Source organism: Elephas maximus, chromosome 16 (assembly GCF_024166365.1).
Source record: "Elephas maximus indicus isolate mEleMax1 chromosome 16, mEleMax1 primary haplotype, whole genome shotgun sequence".
NCBI lineage: Eukaryota > Metazoa > Chordata > Mammalia > Proboscidea > Elephantidae > Elephas > Elephas maximus.
In genome coordinates, this window is record NC_064834.1 from 51,315,084 (window position 1) to 51,335,110 (window position 20,027).

General features: G+C 39.2%; 1 protein-coding gene across 1 annotated transcript in view; it reads left to right on the top strand.

Moving 5' to 3' along the window:
* Positions 1-20,027, top strand: part of ENTPD7 (ectonucleoside triphosphate diphosphohydrolase 7) — a 48,111-nt gene that overhangs the window by 11,577 nt on the left and 16,507 nt on the right. Inside the window, exons 3-6 of the mRNA XM_049855683.1 lie at positions 11,449-11,654; positions 11,888-12,038; positions 17,209-17,312; positions 19,680-19,736. Of these exons, the coding sequence (XP_049711640.1) occupies positions 11,449-11,654; positions 11,888-12,038; positions 17,209-17,312; positions 19,680-19,736 (518 nt within the window). The remainder of the gene's footprint in view (positions 1-11,448; positions 11,655-11,887; positions 12,039-17,208; positions 17,313-19,679; positions 19,737-20,027) is intronic.

A 20,027-nucleotide genomic window follows, 5' to 3' on the forward strand; every position in this document is an offset into this window, starting at 1 on the left:
TTTTTCTCTTTTTAATTCTCTTCTCTACCCTGCAAATATACACTGAAGATTATAGGCATCATCATCTCCATTTGAAAATTTCCTTTCATAATTTTTGTGCCTGTGGCGCAGCTGCTGCTCTTTAGGTACCGGTCAACGCTGGCTGATGATAAAATGATGAACCAAATAATTGGGAATTCATGGAGACACCTGGCACTTCAGTTCAACAATTTTTTTCCTTTTTTTTTTAATACAATTGCTTGTGGTTGTGGTTTTTATATTAATATACATATTAACATTTTTTTCTACTTATATTGTTCCTAACCAACATTATGAAATTATATCCATACTTTGTGGTATTGCACAAGGTGTGCCGTGCTGCCAGAGCATGTCTTCATCTCAGCAAGTTGGGAAGGCTTTGATCAGCGAAATGTGCCCATAGAACACCATATTCGTTCTTCAGTGTTTGCAGTAAATGACCATTGCTTTAATTAGAATGATAATCTGTTTTGCACTTTGCGTTTTTATGTTTTAGTATGTATGAAGGTAGTTAATGTTTAAAAACCATTTACATTTAATCATTTCCCTATTGAAAAATATTTTAATTATCGTTTTTTTTCAGCCATTACTGAAAATTAGCATATTACTTCTGAGGTGAGTCCTGGCCTAGGACTTTAGAAGTCTGCAGTAGTTTCAAAACTCAAAGAGTTTTCCTCAGTAGTTTCAAAACTCAAGAAGTTTTTTTTTTTCTCTATTGTGAACATGTACTCATATTGCTTCTGGAAGGAGAGAGTGGGAGATTTGCACCAGAACTAGAATTTAGGAAAAGGTAAATTTAGAGTTGCGGGTATCAGTAAACATAGAATCCAGAGCTGTTTTTAAGAATTTTTGTGTTAGATGTCTTAATCAGTTAATTACCTGGTATGTGCCATGTTAGACATGCTGCTACAACTTTTTCAGGCTTAATACGTATTTTACCTTCTTTTATACATTCATCTATTCATTTTAGATTAATTAAATACACAAAAGTATTTTGTTTTTAAGTATTTGTTGAGTGTCTACACTGCCCTATTCAGTACATTAGCACTAGCCGTAAGTGGCTATTTAAATTTAAATTAACTAAATAAAAAAAAAAATTAAATTTAGTTCCTCTGTCACACTAGCCACACTGCAAATGCTCATTAGCCACGTTTGGGTAGTGGTTATCCTGTTGGATACTGCGGATACAAAACATTTCCATCATACTAGAACATTCTGTTGGAGGGCAGTGGTCTGCCGTGTTTCAGGCTCTGCCCTGGATGCTGGGTAAATTGTTAAGATTTAGTATTTTTACCATGCGTACATATATATTGTACAAGACAAGCATTAGTAAACTGTTCTTGCTTTAAATGTTCTACGCATTCAGTACATTTCTTTTTTAACCTTAATGTTTAATATTATTCGCTTTTTGATAGCTCCTACCGTCTTCATTAGAGGAGACAATTGTGTCTGGATGAATTAAATTCTGAAGAATATCTTTTTTTTTTTTTTAAATGATTTTTATTGTGGAAGTTTACAAATCAAGTCAGTCTCTCACAAATGAACTTATATATACCTTAATAATACTCCCATTTACTCTCCTCCTGAGTCAGCCCGCTCCCTCCTTCCAGTCTCTCCTTTCGTGACCATTTTGCCAGTTTCTACCCTCCCATCTCTCCTCCAGATAGGAGATGCCAACGTAGTCTCAAGTGTCCACATGGTGCAAGTAGCTCACTCCTCATCAGCATCTCTCTCCAACCCATTGTCCAGTCCAATCCATGTCTGACGAGTTGGCTTCGGGAGTGGTTCCTGTCCTGGGCCAACAGAAGGTTTGGGGACCCTGACCGCCAGGGTCCTCCTAGTCCAGACTCATTAAGTCTGGTCTTTTTATGAGAATTTGGGGTCTGCATCCACTGTTCTCCTGCTCCCTCAGGGGTTCTCTGTTGTGTTCCCTGTCAAGGCAGTCATCGGTTGTAGCCGGACACCATCTGGTCTCAGGATGATGTAGTCTCTAGATCATGTAGCCCTTTCTGTCTCTTGGGCTCATAATTACCTTGTGAGCTTGGTGTTCTTCATTCTCCTTTGATCCAGGTGGGTTGAGACCAATTGATGCATCTTAGATGGCTGCTTGCTAGTGTTTAAGACCCCAGACTCCACACTTCAAAGTGGGATGCAGAATGTTTTCTTAATAGATTTTATTTTGCCAACTGACTTAGAAGTCCCCTGAAGCCATAGTTCCCAAACCCCTGCCTCTGCTTTGCTGACCTTCGAAGCATTCAGTTTATTCAGGAAACTTCTTTGCTTTTGGTTTAGTCCAGTTGCGTTGACTTCCCCTGTATTGAGTGTTGCCCTTCTCTTCACCTACAGTAGGTCTTATATACTATCTAATCAGTAAATAACCCTCTCCCACCCTCCCTCCCTCCCCTCTCTCGCAACCACAAAAGAATGTGTTCTCAGTTTAAGCTATTTCTCAAGATCTTATAATAGTGGTCTTATACAATATTTGTTCTTTTGCAACTGACTAATTTCACTCAGCATAATGCCTTCCAGGTTCCTCCATGTTATGAAATGTTTCACAGATTCATCACTGTTCTTCATCGATGCGTAGTATTCCACTGTGTGAATATACCATAATTTATCCATTCATCGTTGATGGACACCTTGGTTGCTTCCATCTTTTTGCTATTGTAAACAGTGCTGCAATAAACATGGGTGTGCATATATCTGTTTGTGTAAAAGCTCTTATTTCTCTAGGATATATTTGGAGGAGTGGGATTGCTGGGTTGTATGGTAGTTCTATTTCTAGCTTTTTAAGGAAACGCCAAATTGATTTCCAAAGTGGTTATATCATTTTACATTCCCACCAGCAGTGTATAAGTGTTCCAATCTCTCCACATCCTCTTCAACATTTATTATTTTGTGTTTTTTGGATTAATGCCAGCCTTGTTGGAGTGAGATGGAATCTCATTGTAGTTTTAATTTGCATTTCTCTAATGGCTAATGATCAAGAGCATTTCCTCATGTGTCTGTTAGCCGCCTGAATGTCTTCTTTAGTGAAGTGCGTGTTCATATCCTTTGCCCAATTTTTAATTGGGTTGTTTGTCTTTTTGTGGTTGAGTTTTAGTAGAATCATGTAGATTTTAGAGATCAGGCACTGGTCGGAGATGTTGTAGCTGAAAAATTTTCCCCAGTCCGTAGGTGGTCTTTTTACTCTTTTGGTGAAGTTTTTAGATGAGCATAGGTGTTTGATTTTTAGGAGCTCCCAGTTATCTGGTTTCTCTTCATCATTTTTAGTAATGTTTTGTATTCTGTTTATGCCTTGTATTAGCACTCCTAACGTTGTCCCTGGTTTTTCTTCCATGATCTTTATCGTTTTAGACTTTATGTTTAGATCTTTGATCCATTCGGAGTTAGTTTTTGTGCATGGTGTGAGGTATGGGTCCTGTTTAATTTTTTTGCAGATGGATACCCAGTTACACTAGCACCATTTGTTAAAAAGACTATCTTTTCCCCAATTAACTGACACTGCACCTTTGTCAAATATCAGCTGCTCATATGTGGATGGATTTATATCTGGGTTCTCTATTCTGTTCCATTGGTCTATGTATCTGTTGTTGTACCAGTACCAGCCTGTTTTGACTACTGTGGCTGTATAATATGTTCTAAAATCAGGTAGAGTGAGGCCTCCCACTTTGTTCTGAAGAGTATCTTTTATGGCAGTTGAAATGGTGGTGCCTACATGTTTCTTTGCCATCTGGGAACAGCTATGATGTGAGATTCTGTGTCAGCAGTCAGCTGATTACTGGTCTTAGGAGTTTTAGTTCTGTTTAAAGCAAGTTGAAAAGAGATTCCTTTTGATGAGAATAAAAATTGTAAACTTTGAGATGTGAAGATGAAACGAAGGGTTCTTGTAAACAACAGAATTTACTCACATTTATTCATTTATTCACTTCATGTTGGCTACTGTTGGAGTCGATTCTGACTCATATCGACCCCATGTGGCAGAGTAGAACTGCCTCATAGGGTTTTCTTGGCTGCAGTCTTCACAGAAGCAGATTGGTCTTTCTTTCTCCAAGCTGCTGGGTGGGTTCGTACTGCCAACCTTTCAGTTAGCAGCTGAGTGCTTAACTGTTGTGCCACCAGGGCTCCTATTTATTCACTTACTTGACCATAATTGTGTTTATAGTGTTTATAAGTATGATTGTAAGTTATAAATGTTTTTGACTGCTCCAATTAATCTTATTGGAGGTAAGCTATAACCTTACAAGATACTTTTGTGGGCATATATTGCTATCATTAGTAATGCACAGCTACTTTGGCTATAATTATATTGGGTTCTGAGCACTCAACAGAGTTGAAGAGTGTGATAAAGTCACTCAGCAAAGAGCTGGGAGCCCCATGCTGATGGGGGCCACTCTAATTGAGTTTTAGCACATCTCTGAGTTCTGTTTGAACTCTAGAAGTGGTATAATTAGTGTTGATTTTGCAAGCTAGGTAATGGTTTGGTCAGTTACAGCTCTAATACTATTAACAGTTTCAGGATAATGGCAGCAAAAAGCCATCATCTTCTAATTCTACCTTGGGTGATGTATATGTGGGTAACTTTATTTTCATTGACGCAGCAGTGACTAGAGGGAAATCATGTTTCTCCAGTAGAGAGAGAGAGGATGTATCGGTGTGTGTGTGTGTGATGGGGGATCAGACCTTTCCTGGGAAGGCGGATGTGAGAGATACCAAAGCTCTCGGACTTTTTCTCTTGGGCATTAGGTCCTTTTGGGGGATTGGCTTAGTGCAGCATCAGCAAAGCAGGAGGGTCCAGCAATGTGAGTAATTGACCATGATGGCTAAGGCTGGGGCTGCATCTAGGGAAGAGTGATCCATCAGTGTTAGGAGCCTGGCCAGAGTAAGTCACTCAGGCAGTTGAAAAGGGAAGAAGCCAGATTAGGTCATAAGAGACCAGAGTTCTAGAAAGAAGTGATACTATTACTTCCCAGAGAGGAAAACTGCTGTCCACTTACTTGTTTATATACAAGATAAGAAAAATTGAGATTTTCTGCTGCCTGCTGCAGTTGATCAAAGGCTCATCTGGGAAGTGTAACATAAATGCCATCTGATCCTATCTTCTCCTCTTGTGTTCTGAAATCAGTTGGCATTTTTCTGCCAATGCACACGTGGAAGCTTCTTCTAAAAGAAGAGAAAGCAAAGTTGGGTTGTACCCAACTGAGAGCTATAAAGTTGCTTATCTTGGCAGGAACCAGAGAGGGCAGGAGCTTTGGCAAGGCTTTGACACTTTCTAAGGAAACAAGTTGATTTTGAGTATAACTATATAAAGACATGCACCTGGGTGGTACAAATGGTTTAAGTGCTGGGCTGCTAACCAAAAGATTGGTGTTGAACTCACCCAGAGGTGCCTTGGAAGACAGGCCTGGTGATCTGCTTCTGAAAAGTCACAGCTATGGAAACCTTATGGAGGGCAGTTCTACTCTGAAACATATGGGGTTGCTGTGAGTCAGAATTGACTAGAGAGCAACTGGTATTTTATGCAGAGGCCTGGAGGGCTTATTTCCAAACCAACATCTCCGCATTGTGATCTCCAGGGCGAAACCAGTCGGTATTGATCCATACATGTCTTGGGCAGAAAAAGGTGAAGAACACTGACCATATCAAGACACGGCAGACAAGGTCCCTACTCTTGAGAAACTCAAAGTCTAAATGAAGAGTGGAGCAAACAAGTATGAAAGAAGTCTTAGGAGCTCATTCTGAAATATAAGCTAACTGCTTAAAGGGAATAATGACACTCTGCATTTTAGATCAGAAGAGTCAGCATTGTTGAGAAGAGAAGCCTTTTATGAACTGGGAAGCATGTCAGGAATAGGTAAAGATGAATGTTAGAGAGAAGAGGAAGTTTGCATTTCAGCTGTGGCTCTCAAAGAATCCCTGAGATTCTTTCAGTGGGGCTGTGAGGCCAGAACTATTTTCATGATAACACTGAAATACTATTCGCCTTTTTTACTGTATTCACATGTGCTCTGATGGTGCAAGAGCAAGTAGTGGGTAAAACTGCTGGTGCCTTAGCGCAAACCAAGATAGAGGCACCCAGCTGTACTAGTAGTTGTAGTTTTCATCGCCACACCATTGCAATTGCAAAAAAAAAAAAGTCCAGTTTCGTTAAAGAATATGTTTTGTAATATTTTCTGTGACAAAATTGGAGCATAGGCATTAAGCACTTCCGCTGCGTACTGAACTATGATGGTTGTCTCCAGAAAAACCACTTGGTCAGTCGATTCAGTTATGTGCTAAATCTGGTTGCCTTTGTCATGGGGCACCATTTTTACTTGAAAGAATGGCTGCCAGACACAAACTATGGTATTTTGTAGATTTAAAAAAAATGTTTTCATTAATAAAGTGAGCCTTCATTTCACGGAAAAAAAATCCTCAGTATTTATTGCCAATAATAAAACTTGAGCTTTCAGGGAAAAATCAGACATTTGGAAAACTTGTATCTACCACTGTGAGTTTGATATTGTTGTTAGGTGCTGTCGAGTAGGTTCTGACTCATAGCGACCCTATGTACAAGGGAACGGAACACTGCCCAGCCCCGCACCATCCTCACAGTTGTTGCCGTTCCAGCCTATTGTTGCACCCGCTGCATCAGTCCATCTCATTGAAGGTCTTCCTCTTCTTCACTGACCCTCCACTTTACCGAGCATGATGTCCTTCTCCAGGGACTGATCCCTCCTGATAACATGTCCAAAGTATGTGAGACACAGTCTCGCCATCCTCACTTCTAAGGAGCATTCTGGCTGTACTTCTTCCAAAACAGATTTGTTTGTTGTTCTGGCAGTCCATGGGAATTTAATATCTTCCCAGTCTTTGAAACACTTTTTTAATAAGATTGGTGGTGATATTAGCAAATGTGGTTTTTTGTTTTTAATTTATATATATAGTAGAATAAAATACATCAGTGTTAGGAAGATTTGTATAACTTAGTGAGCCAGTCTTTTCCAATGTCAGAATGTTGGAATATCCAGTGTCATGGAATCTTTCACGGGTAAAAACCATTCAAAGTGCAAGATAGACTAATAGGTTTTAATGTACCAACATATGAAAAGTGCATAGATAGGGTTTTATGTATTTATTTTTATTTTTATTGTGCTTTAAGTGTAAGTTTACAAATCAAGTCAGTCTCTCACATGTAAACTTATATACACCTTATTACATACTCCCATTACTCTCCCCCTAATGAGTCAGCCCACTCCCTCCTTCCAGTCTCTCCTTTCATGACCGTTTTGCTGGTTTCTAACCCTCTCTATCCTCCCATCTCCCCTCCAGACAGAGATGCCAACACAGCCTCAAGTGTCCCTCTGATACAAGTAGCTCACTCCTCATCAGCATCTCTCTCCAACCCATTGTCCAGTCCATTCCATGTCTGATTAGTGGTCTTCGGGAATGGCTTCTACCGTGGACCAACAGAAGGTTTGGGGACTATGACTGCCGGGATTCTTCTAGTCTCAGTCAGACCATTACGTCTGTTCTTTTTATGAAAATTTGGGGTCTGCATCCCACTGTTCTCCTGCTCCCTCAGGGGTTCTCTATTGTGCTCCCTGTCAGGGTAGTCATCGGTTGTGGCTGGGCACCATCTAGTTCTTCTGGTCTCAGGATGATGTAAGTGTTTAGTTCATGTGGCCCTTTCTGTCTCTTGGGCTCATAATTATCTTGTGACCTTGGTGTTCTTCATTCTCCTTTGATCCAGGTGGGTTGAGACCAATTGATGCATCTTAGATGGCCGCTTGTTAGCATATAAGACCCCAGACGCCACACTTCAAAGTGGGATGCAGAATGTTTTCTTAATAGAATTTATTTTGCCAAATGACTTAGAAGTCCCCTGAAGCCATAGTCCCCAAACCCCCGCCCTTGCTCCGCTGACCTTTGAAGCATTCAGTTTATCCAGGAAACTTCTTTGCTTTTGGACCAGTCCAGTTGAGCTGACCTTCCGTATATTGAGTATTGTCCTTCCCTTCACCTAAAGTAGTTCTTATCTACTATCTAATCAGTAAATAACCCTTTCCCACCCTCCCTCCCTCCCTCCCCGCCTCATAACTACAAAAGAATGTGTTCTTCTCATTTTAAGCTGTTTCTCAAGATCTTATAATAGTGGTCTTATACAATATTTGTCCGTTTGCATCTGACTAATTTCACTGAGCATAATGGCTTCCAGGTTCCGCCATGTTATGAAATGTTTCACAGATTCGTCACTGTTCTTTATTGATGCGTAGTATTCCATTGTGTGAATATACCATAATTTATTTATCCATTCATCCGTTGATGGACACCTTAGTTGCTTCCAGCTTTTTGCTATTGTAAACAGTGCTGCAATAAACATGGGTGTGCATATAATAGATAGGGTTTTAGATTCCACATTGCAACTAACCTTTAAGAAACTCCAGTCATCAGGTTTTAGTGTAGTATCCAAGAACAGCTTCCACAGTGATCTAAAAAGGCTATTAAAATACTCCTCCCTTTTCCAGCTACGTATCTGTATGAGGCTGGATTTTATTCACACACTTTAACCAAAACAATACCTTAATGGATTGCATACAGTAACAGATATTAGAATATAATTGTCTTCTATTATTCCAGACATTAAAGAGATTTGCAGAATTGTAAAAACCAGTGTCACTCTTCTCACTAATTCTTTTTGCTTTAGAAAATATAGTGATTTTTCATAAAAATATATTGTTAATATGCAATGAGTTTTTTATATCTAAATGAATTAATAAATATGTTTTAAAATTTGTTTTTGTTTTCTAACCAAAATAAACAAAAAAAACCAAACCCATTGCTGTCGAGTTGATTCTGACTCATAGCAACCCTATTTTTTATAGGGTTTCCAAGGAGCAGCTGGCAGTTTCGAATTGCAGGCCTTTTGGTTAGCAGCCTAGCTCTTAAATGTAAATAAAAGCTCTTTGGGCCCAATCATTTTTAAGACTGTGAAAGGACTCTGAGGCTCAATGGTTTGAGAGCCAATGTACTAGAGAAAAGTTATTTATTGAGCAGGAGAGGATGGGATCCAGAATCTTGTTAGAGAGAAGTAGAGAGGGTGGTTTTCAGAGAAGGAAGCAAAGAAAGATCTGTGAAGTGTGTGAAGCAGACAGATTGCTGTAATATATGATGAAAAGTCACACTGGACTGGGTAAGTTAGCTTGTCTAGTTCTTTCTTATCTGTGGCCTCTTTCCAGGTCAGCATTTGCAAGAATTCTGTAACTTAAACCCAGGCTTCTGCCTAGCTTCCCTGTGATAGAAGAGGGCTGTTAGGGGTTGATTGGTGGATTCTGAGCCTGGTTCAACCCAGTAATTTGATTACAATGGGAAATTATGTGGTAAAGCAGAGTCTTGAGGACTGTCAACTTTCTAGTGTGTATGGATTTTTACCACCTGCTTCATTTCCCACAACTCACTCCCATTTTAGATTCAGAAAAAAAATTCTCCCTGACTCTACCCTATGCAGTAGTGTACAGCATCCTATAGAAGTTCAAATGTATGTCTCTTTTTTAAAAAAATGCATTTTGTGTTGTAGGACAGGAAAGGCCCATTTACTCAGTTCTATTTTTAATTTCAAAACACTTTTTACATGTTCTTTTCAATACCTAGTTAGCAAGTTTGCTTCTTTTCTGTCCATAGGAAGGAAATTTGTGGTCTGTGCAGTGATGTGAAACCACCAATAAACACCAGCTAGATTGTTCTGAGGGGTTGCACATGGCTTATCTTTCTCGTGGGAAGTAGATTTGCCATAAAGCTAATGATACCTACACTTCAGGGCCCCTCATTTGCATGGGTCCCTTTTGTATTTGTATATTTGAATTCTTTTTCTTTTTTTAACCCTTTGCTGCTCACAGGTCCTCTAGGGACCAAGTATTTTTTCTGGCTGTGAAGGTTTATTGGAAAGCTGCTGTACCACTGATAGTGTATGCTGCCGCAAGGGAGGGGCCTTTACGGGTGTTTGAAACTGAAGAAATGGCCGTGTGCTGCAAATTACTGTTTTTATAGGGTATGAAGTATCTGTATTTTTGGTAGGAAAAATGAAAATTTTTATTTGTTATACACATGTACCAATAGATCCCGGTAGGGACTCTGGAATATAATTAGTGGAGTACTTCATCTGTACATTAAACACCTAGGCAGGCTTGTGAGAAGGGGCAAGAAGAAAAATCCATACTAAAATCTACCAAAAATTCAGGCACACTCAATGATTCAACATGCTTCCACTAATGAAATCACATGGTATCAAAAAATATTCAAAGCGGAAGATAATTGGTTCACGAAAGGATTTAAGAAGGCTCCCAAAATTGTATAAGCCTCAGGCTTCTAGAAATTTGGCTTTGAGGGAAGCTATGTGAGGGTCTTGGGGATCTAGGAGTTACGCTCTAAAGATAGCATTGGACAAGTAGGGCAGGTGTAAGGAAGGGAGTATAGCCATAGTACTTGAAAACGTTAGCAGCATTGCTTTCGGGGGATTTATTCAGACAAGTATTACTAGTTCAATATATAGTAGTGCTTGAATAGCAGTAGTACTATTTAGAAAATAAATTTTTTTTTTTCTGTCTACCATGTAGTATGTATTCCTAGCACCAATCAAGAGCTTTCCTTTTTCTGTATAATAAGCTAAAAAGTCATCCTCATTGAGTCGTGGTATCTTTTTTGGTTCCATTTTATCACTGAAGCATTTGAAAACGAGTCAACGATATTTTTACTTTTTAGACCCTTGGGTTCTAAGGGAACTTTAATATTAATTAAAGCCTCAGCGCACAGAAATAGTTAACCAACTTCTAGGCCTCTTTCTTTGTGAACCTTTCAGCTCTTTTCTCCTGAAAGACTTCTACTGTTTTCTCTCCCAATAATTATAATGTCATACTAATACCAGCAACAATAGCAGCAACAGCCTGTGTAAACTGCTCTACATATGTTCTCTCTCTGAGGGTAGATAGGATTGCTGCCCTTATTTTACAGGTGAGGAAACATGGGCTGAGAGAAGGTAAATCATTTGCTGAAGGTCACACAGTGTAGGAAATGGTAGAGCCAGAACTCAGACTTTGGTGCGTTCGATGCCAACACCTTTACTTGTTTCATCCTCCTGCTGTTAGCCAGATACGTTGGAATGAGAATCTGAGAAAGTCTCCAAACAAAACACTCAGCCATTTTCAGAACTCCTCACAAACACTGGGGATTCACTTAGATATCTAACGTCAGTGGCCTTTAGGCAAGCAAAGCAGCTGTTGCCTCGTATACATCAGTAAGTGTGATCAATATTGTTTTATTCCTGCATTGGGACATGAGTTCCCATGTGCCTGGCCCATGCCAGCTGTTAATAAAGACTCACAAACAAGTGGGTTAAGTGGTGGTGGCTTTCGTGGGCCTGGCTGAATAACACTGATTTCTTTTTGCTCGGCTTAGGTATTTGGCTCGAGTGGGGGATCTGGAAGCTACTGACACTGAAGATCCAAATCTGAATTATGGACTTGTTGTGGACTGTGGCAGCAGCGGCTCCCGGATCTTTGTTTATTTCTGGCCAAGACACAATGGGAACCCTCATGACTTGCTGGACATCAAACAGATGAGAGACCGCAACAGCCAACCAGTGGTTAAAAAAATTAAGCCAGGTAGTAATCAGATCCTTGTTGATCTCTTTTATCTGCTACAGGCATGAGCGAGGAGAGAAGAGAAGGAAAGAAATCTACCCTTTTCTTCTTGAGATTCTGGGTAATGGGAGGGATATGTCATTTCTTGTCGCCCCCCTCCTCTCAAGTAAATGAGTGTCTAGGCCCTTATGGGGTATGAGTCTTCTTAGTCTATGTGATCTGCTTTTTAAAGAAAGTATTTTATTTTACTTAAGGAATCTCTGCAATGGCAGACACTCCAGAACATGCTAGCGATTACCTTCGTCCTCTGCTGAGCTTTGCTGCTGCTCATGTGCCTGTGAAGAAGCACAAGGAGACCCCCCTTTACATCCTATGCACAGCAGGCATGAGGCTTCTTCCCGAGAGGTGAGGTATGCAGGGTCAGAGAAACACATGAAAAAAGATGGCGCAGGAATTGAAAGGCCAGTTCACTGTATCTTCCTTTGTGGTTCCCTGATCTGAAGCTGGAAGTGGGTCTACCACACGGAGTTGACAGGTGGCACCCAAAGACTCCTAGATCAAAAATAGAGAGCAGAGCTACTCCTGTACCCAAGTATTACACCCGTCAGTCCTTCACACCTTTATGCCATTTACTTCTTTGGAGTCAGTATCTGAGGTGGCTTAAGTGATTCTTAATTTTTATCGAGGGATGGGATTGGTGGTGATGGTGATAAATTTGGCTCTAGAGGGGAAGCATAATTACAGAAGGGTAGTAGGAGGGTTGCCTGAAGGACTGGGTACTTGGGGACTAGTAGGAGGGCTCTGGCAGAAACACTGCATTCTTTGTAACTTTGCCTGGGTGCCTGCTGATAGTTGGTGAGTCCCTTCCTTTTGCTGCTGTTTGGAAGGGTGCTGCAAAGGTCAGTCTCCATTGCTTTAGACCAGTTTTCTCAGCTCCAGTCAGTTAAGTCTTTTTTACTAGGCCTTGGCAGTTTAGCCTGGCATCTTGCCTCCTGATCCCTCTTCCCCCACTGGAAGAGGGAGGAGGAGGCTACACTTAGGTTAGACCTCTCCTTGTTTGTGATTTCTCCCCTTTGACACTTCCTCAGCCTCTTTGCACTTATGGGCGTGGGGTGGATTAGGCTCACTTAACTCTAGAATTCATCTCCCTGAAATATTCATAGACTCTAGACACCAATAAGACATCAGGTATTCTTTATTAGCTTCAGTGTTTTTCCTTGGTAAATATCAGTTATCTTTTCCATGGTTTAATTTTGTATACTTGGCCTTCCTTTCCTTAAAACAAGAACAAAAACCTCAGCCATGTAGGACTCCGTGCTTCTTGTGAAAAGTCAGACAATGCGTGTCAGTGCTTTAAATGGACTTCCTTCATTCTGTTTAGACACACAGTTACTGGGTTCTGTCTGGTTTACTGTTGAAAAGCAGATTATTATTATTTTTTTTTATTTTGTAAAAGTTTAGTAATAATTCCAAATGCCTTTCTTCAAAAGCATAGCGTTGAAACACAAAATAGCCAGGAAAAAAAGGAGAAGGGAGAATGAAAGGGGTAGGTTTAAACAATCATTCAAATAGACAATGCTCAGTTCAACATATATAGGCAATATTCTTTGAAGATAATAAAAGAGGGGACATTTAAATTTATTTGGGCATACATAAAATAGAGATCGAAGGAAGTAATCACAGAAACTGGGAATTGAAAGCCACCTGAAAAAGTCACTGAATGTGTTCATTTTCATGAGAAAATTTTTATCTAACTTAATCTGCAAGCACCAAAACCTCTTTGGAATCCTTCTGTCACCACCCTTTCAAACCCTTGGCAAAAAATCAATTGTGCATCCTCTATTAATGAATTTTCTAGGGGCTGACCAGACAACCAACATAATCCCATTTTGCACCTTTCTAACTTTGTTGGTGTGTTAACAATTCTTAGAGAAAAGGGCATTAAATACATTGTCTTAGCTTCCTAGTTCTGCCGTAACAGAAATACCACAAGTATGTGGTTTAGAAGAACAAAAATTGATTTTCTTAACAGTTTAGGAGGCTAGAAGTCTGAATTCAGGGCACCAGCTATAGCGCAAGGCTCTCTCTCTGTCTGGCCTGGGGGAAGATCCTTGTCTCAGCTTCTGTAGCCCCAGTGTTCCTTGATTCCTTGGCTCTCTTTACATGCTATCTATCTCCACCATCCCACTTCAGTCAGCCCCCACCGCCCACCCCCATTAGTTTTTGCTCATCTCTGTGACTCTGCTGCTCCTTATGACCCAGAGGTGATTAGGTTTATGACATACCCTACAGTGATAGGACCTCCCTAACATAACAAGGAAAATCTTACTTCCAGACAAGATTGCATCCACCTAAAGGGGTTAGGGTTCCAACATATATTTTGGGGGGCACACAATTTCATCCATAACATACATAGAGTTGATTTTGTTTTAAAATCCTATTAGTTTTAAATATTGTCACAAAATTCCAGTTATGAGAAGCAGATTATTTTATATAGCCATTTGTTAACACGAGAGTCTTCTAGCTCCTTGTTTATATCCCCATACATCTTGGTGTTTTTAAAAATTTTGTTTTGTTTTTGCTTATTTTTAAAACCAAACTTTAAGAGAGTATAACACCACCTTTACATCATTAAAGGAAATCTTAAAAGTAAAACAAACAAGCAAAAAACCCACTATACTGATACTATCCTATCAAAACTGTTTTCATTTTTTCATATTCCCTTCTCCGTGTACATCTATAAGCAATTTTTACAGATTGTAGAAATTATAATCATACTGTGCATGCAATCTAGCATTTTTTGTTTTTGACATAAGTAATATTCACATTGTTCAAGTTTCTAGAAACACTGGGAAGAGTAAAGATAACATAGGTGGTGCCACATCACAAGTCTGTGAATGTCCTGAGTCTTATAAACAAGGAAGAGGAGGAGGTCGATAGAAAAAGCTGACTCGGTGGTCAAAAAGGGAGTGCCAGCATCAGGGCTGGGTGGAGAACCTGGTCTATGGTTTGGCCACATTTTGTCTATCTGGAGCAAAGGAGAGGATTGCCTCATATCCTGGCACTGCTCAGCATTGCCTCTGTTTGTCAAAGAAATTTCCATCTAAACAAAACCCGCTATGTATCTCCACTTCATTTGTCTGTCAGAGTGGAAGCCCTGAATTTAAATATTTACTTAAAATTTTAAGAAATTTGCCTTTTCTTTTGCTTTCTGATTACCCTCCATAGATCTGTTCTAGGTTTATGAAATCATTGCTGCCTCTAAGGCCAGGCTAATTGTTGGCATAAGCATGACTGTTACTGCAAGAACCTGTTTGTATGATTAATGGTCTTTGCTAATTTATTAGCATTTGTGAGCAGTATTCAAAGTAGGTTTGAATCAGTCCTAGGTCTTATTTCGTTGCCAAAGACTTAGTCTAACAGAATTTGTTCTACTTCACTTTTATTTTGTAATGGAAAAACCCTTAAAAATATTACAAAGGTAATACAGGGTGGTATTTTTTTTTTTTAAAAAAAAAGCTTTTTCTTATGGGAAATTTCAAATGTATGTAAAAGAAGACAGAACAATGTAATGAAGACCTCTTTACCCATCACCCAGCTTCAAAAGTTATCAGCATTTTTTATAATGGCAAAGTTACTGTTTTTTATCGTGGTGAGTATATATATAATAAAACATTTGCCATTTCAACCTTTTTTACATGTATAATTTAGTGACATTAATTGCATTCATCATGTTGTGCAACCATCACCACCATCGGGTTCTAAATTTTTTTATCACCCTTAACAGAATGTTATTTTTAATGAAGAAACAATATTGAATTTTAGAAAATAACAGTTCTATCTTATTCCTGTACAGTACATGAAAAGTTTTTTAAAATAAATATTATATGTGGGTTGTTTTGGGTTTTATTGTTTTGTAACCTATTAAAACTCAACAAAGTATATTGGATATCTTTCCATGCCAGTACACGTACATAGAAACTTACCTCATTTCTTTTAACATCTGTATAGTATTACATTGTATGGATGTACCATAAATTATTTAACCAAGCCTTATTGATGTACACTTATTTCCTGTTTTTCATTGTTATAAATAATGCTGCAGTATTTGTCTTAGTCATCTCGTGCTGCTATAACAGAAATACCACAAGTGGATGGCTTTAACAAAGAGAAATTTATTTCCTCACAGTAATGTAGGCTAGAAGTCCAAACTCAGGGCGTCAGCTCCAGGGGAAGGTATTCTCTGTCAGCCTTCTCATCAATCTTCCCTCAGACTAGGAGCTTCTCTCCGCAGGGACTCCAGGTCCAAAGGATGCACTCTACTCCCAGGACTGCTTTCTTGGTGGTATGAGGTCCCCAGACCACCACCCCCCCCAACTCTCTGCTCACTTCTCTTTCATTTCTCAAGAGATTGCCTCAAGACACAATCCAATCTTGTAGATTGAGTCCTGCCTCACTAACACAACTGCTGCCCATCCTTTCTTATTAACATCATATAGGCAGGATTTACAACATATAGGAAAATCACACATGCCAGGAATCATGGCCCAGCCAAACTGATACATACACTTTTGGGGGGACATAATTCAATCCATGACATTATTCTTTGTGTTCTGGTGTGGTGATTTCCTTGGAATAAATGTCTAAAAGTATAATAGCTGGGTCAAAGTTTAAGTACATTTAATATTTCAATCCATAGTCCCTGATTATCCTTAAGAAAGGTATCCCAGTAATTCAGATTCCAAACAGCAAAGTATTTTGGTGCCCGTTCGTCCCCATACCATTGCTAAAACCAGCAAGCATTCGTCTTAGGCAGTTTAGAAGCACATTCAATACAGAGTGAATAGCCCCTCTCATCCCCCATGTGAAATTCTAGTCACTAGAGTTCAATATATGTAACAATGAACTTTTTAGAAACTACATTTAACATTCTATTGGAAAATTATTACAGTTGGCCCTCCATATCCATGGGTTATGCAACCACAGATTCAATCAACCGATCAAAAGTATTCAAAGAAAAGAAAGTTGTAAAAAGCAAAACTTGAAATTGCTACACGCCCGAGCACTATGCTGAATCTGTGTGAATGAAGTGATGTGTAGGCATACCCTGCTGTAGCCTCCTGCCATTTCACAGAACCTCAATCTCACTCATTGTTTGAGCTTCCAAAGACTGAGAAAGCATTAAGTGTTAAGTATAAACATTAATAACTATTTACATAGCATTTACATTGTATTAGGTATTGTAAGTAATCTAGAGTTGGTTCAAAGTATACTGGAAGGTGTGCTTAAGTTATATGCAAACACTACACCATTTTATATAAGGGACTTGAGTATCTGTGGATCCACGGTGGGTGTGGGGGTCCTGGAACCAATCCCCCCATGGATACCAAGGAATGACTTTACTTTGGAGGCAGTTTAAACCTTTGAATTCAAAGGAGATTGCAAAAAGAAGCAGGTTCAGCAAGTGGATGAGGCATGAGAACAGTGAGGTCATAACAAGGCTAAGTAGAAGGACAAGTTGTTTGTGAGAAGAAGTTGAACGATTAACTTTTGAATTTTTGGTTCTTTTTTGCAGGAAGCAGTTGGCCATCTTGGCTGACCTAGTGAAAGATTTACCTCTGGAATTTGACTTCCTCTTTTCACAGTCTCAGGCAGAAGTGATCTCTGGGAAGCAGGAAGGTACTGGTCCTGGGGTGGGGTAGGCTGGTTCACCTCTCAGCCAACCGTGGCATAGCCTCTCTAATGGGTGTTTAGGATTACTTTATATGTCTGATTTTTATTTTTCTGTGAATAATTTTCCTAATTCTGTTGTACAGTTTGATTATTTGTATATTCTCATTGGTTTCTGTTTTGGAATGCTGCTTTCAGAAGTCATAAATTTATATCTGTTTTTACCTTAGTGCTAAACACTATGTTTATAAGAATGTTAGTGTTCAGTGATGATTCCAAATGTAGCTTCAGTTAGTTAACGGTACTTTTTTTGGTAGATATATATATAATATTTAAAAAATTTTATTATTAAAAATTTGCCATTTTAACCATTTTTAAGTGTACAATTCGGTGACATTAATTACATTCACAGTGTTGTGCAACCAGCACCACTATCTATTTCCCAAACTTTTTCATCACTCCAAACAGAAACTCACCAACTGTACTTCTGAAGTTATACGTAGTTCTAGAAGTTGCATTGAATTTGCTTAATCCAAATGTAAAGCAAATTATCAGTTTACAGTAAGGAAAACTTGTATTTCAGATAATGATCAGGATGAGTTACTTTTGTTTTGTTATGGACTCTCCCTTTATTGCCCTCACTGTGCAGTGCGGCACTTTCCTGAAAGCTCATACTATTGGGTTTGTATTTTTTGGGTGGCGTTGAATGTATGGTCTCATATGGCCCAAATTTAAACGAGTTATATTTAAATTTCTTAGAAAAGAGGAGATCTTATATATCTTCAAGTTTCAGTTTACATAAGAGAAAAAAGACTTACATGTTTTAATTTCAGTATTGCATTTTTCAGTCCTGAAATTTCCATTTGATTCTTTTTTATATTCTTTTTCTTTTCTATTTCTCTGCTGATACTTTCTATTTTTCCATTTATTGTAAGAGCATTTCCTTGTATTTCTTGGTTATAATAGCTGCTTTATTATCTTTGGTAATTCCAACATTGTGCCATCTTGGAGTTGGCATCTGCTGACTGTCTTTTCCCATTTAAATTCAGATTTTCCTGATTCTTTTGTATGCCAAGTAATTTATATTGTATCCTGAACATTTTGGGTACTACAATACGAGGCTCTAAGTCTTGTTTAAATCATAAGGGGAATGTTGACTTTTTTGTTGTTGTTTTAGCAGGCTATCAGCCTGGTTAGACTCAGGCCTTGAGTTCTGAACCTCCTGAGGTGGGCTGTGATTCTAATATTAATTGTTTTCAGTCTTGGTAATGCTATTTGGATTTGCCCCACATGTGTGCTACCCAGTAGCCAGACTGGGACCTGGGCAGTGGTCTAGTCTGTAGATCAGTCTTAAAGCCTGCAGTGTACTGTTGCTATGAGTCACAATCTACTCGATGGCAGTGGGTTTGGTTTACACTGTTTAGGGTCAGATCCATGCACGTGTGAGCCCAGGAGTTCACATACTGCTTTATGGGATAGCTTCCTGAGCTATTTCTTCTCCGTGATCTCCCCGACACTTTCTGGTTCCCTGGGGCTCACGTTTATGGTCTTCTGGTGAGAAAGCTGGGGCTGTAGTTTACCCACTCTGCCATGTACTTCCCGAGATTGCATCCGTACCCAGGGCCACGTGGTGGGAGGACACAAGGAAAAAAATAAACAGTAGCCCTACACTTTTTGTTTTTTTGGGGGACTTCAGCTCCTCTGGTCAGAGAGGATTCCCAACCCTCAGAGTTCTAGGCACCTTCTGTGGGATTGACTAGGGGTTAGGGTGGGAGAGAACAAGGTAAAGAATAAGAAGCAAGAGATTTTCTCCACTGTCTTTGAATCTCCAGCGTTTCCTGTTCTGCTCTGTGGTCCAGAAACACGGACTTGAAGCTCTTTCTGTCCACACCTGGTATGGACTTTAGCTTTTGAAGCTGCCTTGAGTGTAGGCCGGGCAATATCTGAGGAGAAGAAAGGGGAGCTCACTACTGTTTTGGTGTTATTTGAAATTCTGATCTCCTTCCCAGTGTGCCCACTAGGATTTACATGTCAGAGTCCTCAGAAAGTGGCTCCTTGCATTCTATCTGGGTTTATATATGCCTTCAGTGGAGAAACAGGGTGTAATGTGCTTATGCAATATTGCCTGGAACCAAACCTCAAGATCTTCATTTTTTAACATTTGTTTTTACACGCTAATTCCTATTCATTGCAGGAATTTTAGAAAATGCAAATAATTTTAAAAGGGAAAAGATCACAGGTTAAAAGATTTTAAGTCCGTATGCTGAGAGTATGATGGCTTTTTTCCAAGGAAAGGGGAAGAGCAGCCCTGGGGATAGGTGTATACATGGTATTAGCTGTAGAGAATTAAGCAAGGACTTTTATATTCTTACTTAGGGGTTTATGCATGGATTGGAATCAACTTTGTTTTGGGAAGATTCGATCACGAGGATGGTGAGTACTATTTTCTTAACATAACATTTCTTGAAATAAGAGTTGAAGGTTTAAGTCATGACCTGTCAGTAGCATGCAAGTGCTAATTTGGAGTGGTTTTCCTTTCTATTTTTAAAACTTAAGGTGTTTCATTTTCCAGTCCTAATTTGCTTTTTTTTTTTTTTTTAACTTTTCATTGTGTCGTTGTTGAGAATATACACAGCAGAGCATACACCATTTCAACAGTTTCTACATGTATAATTCAATGACACTGATTACATTCTTCAAATGGGCAACCATTCTCACCCTTCT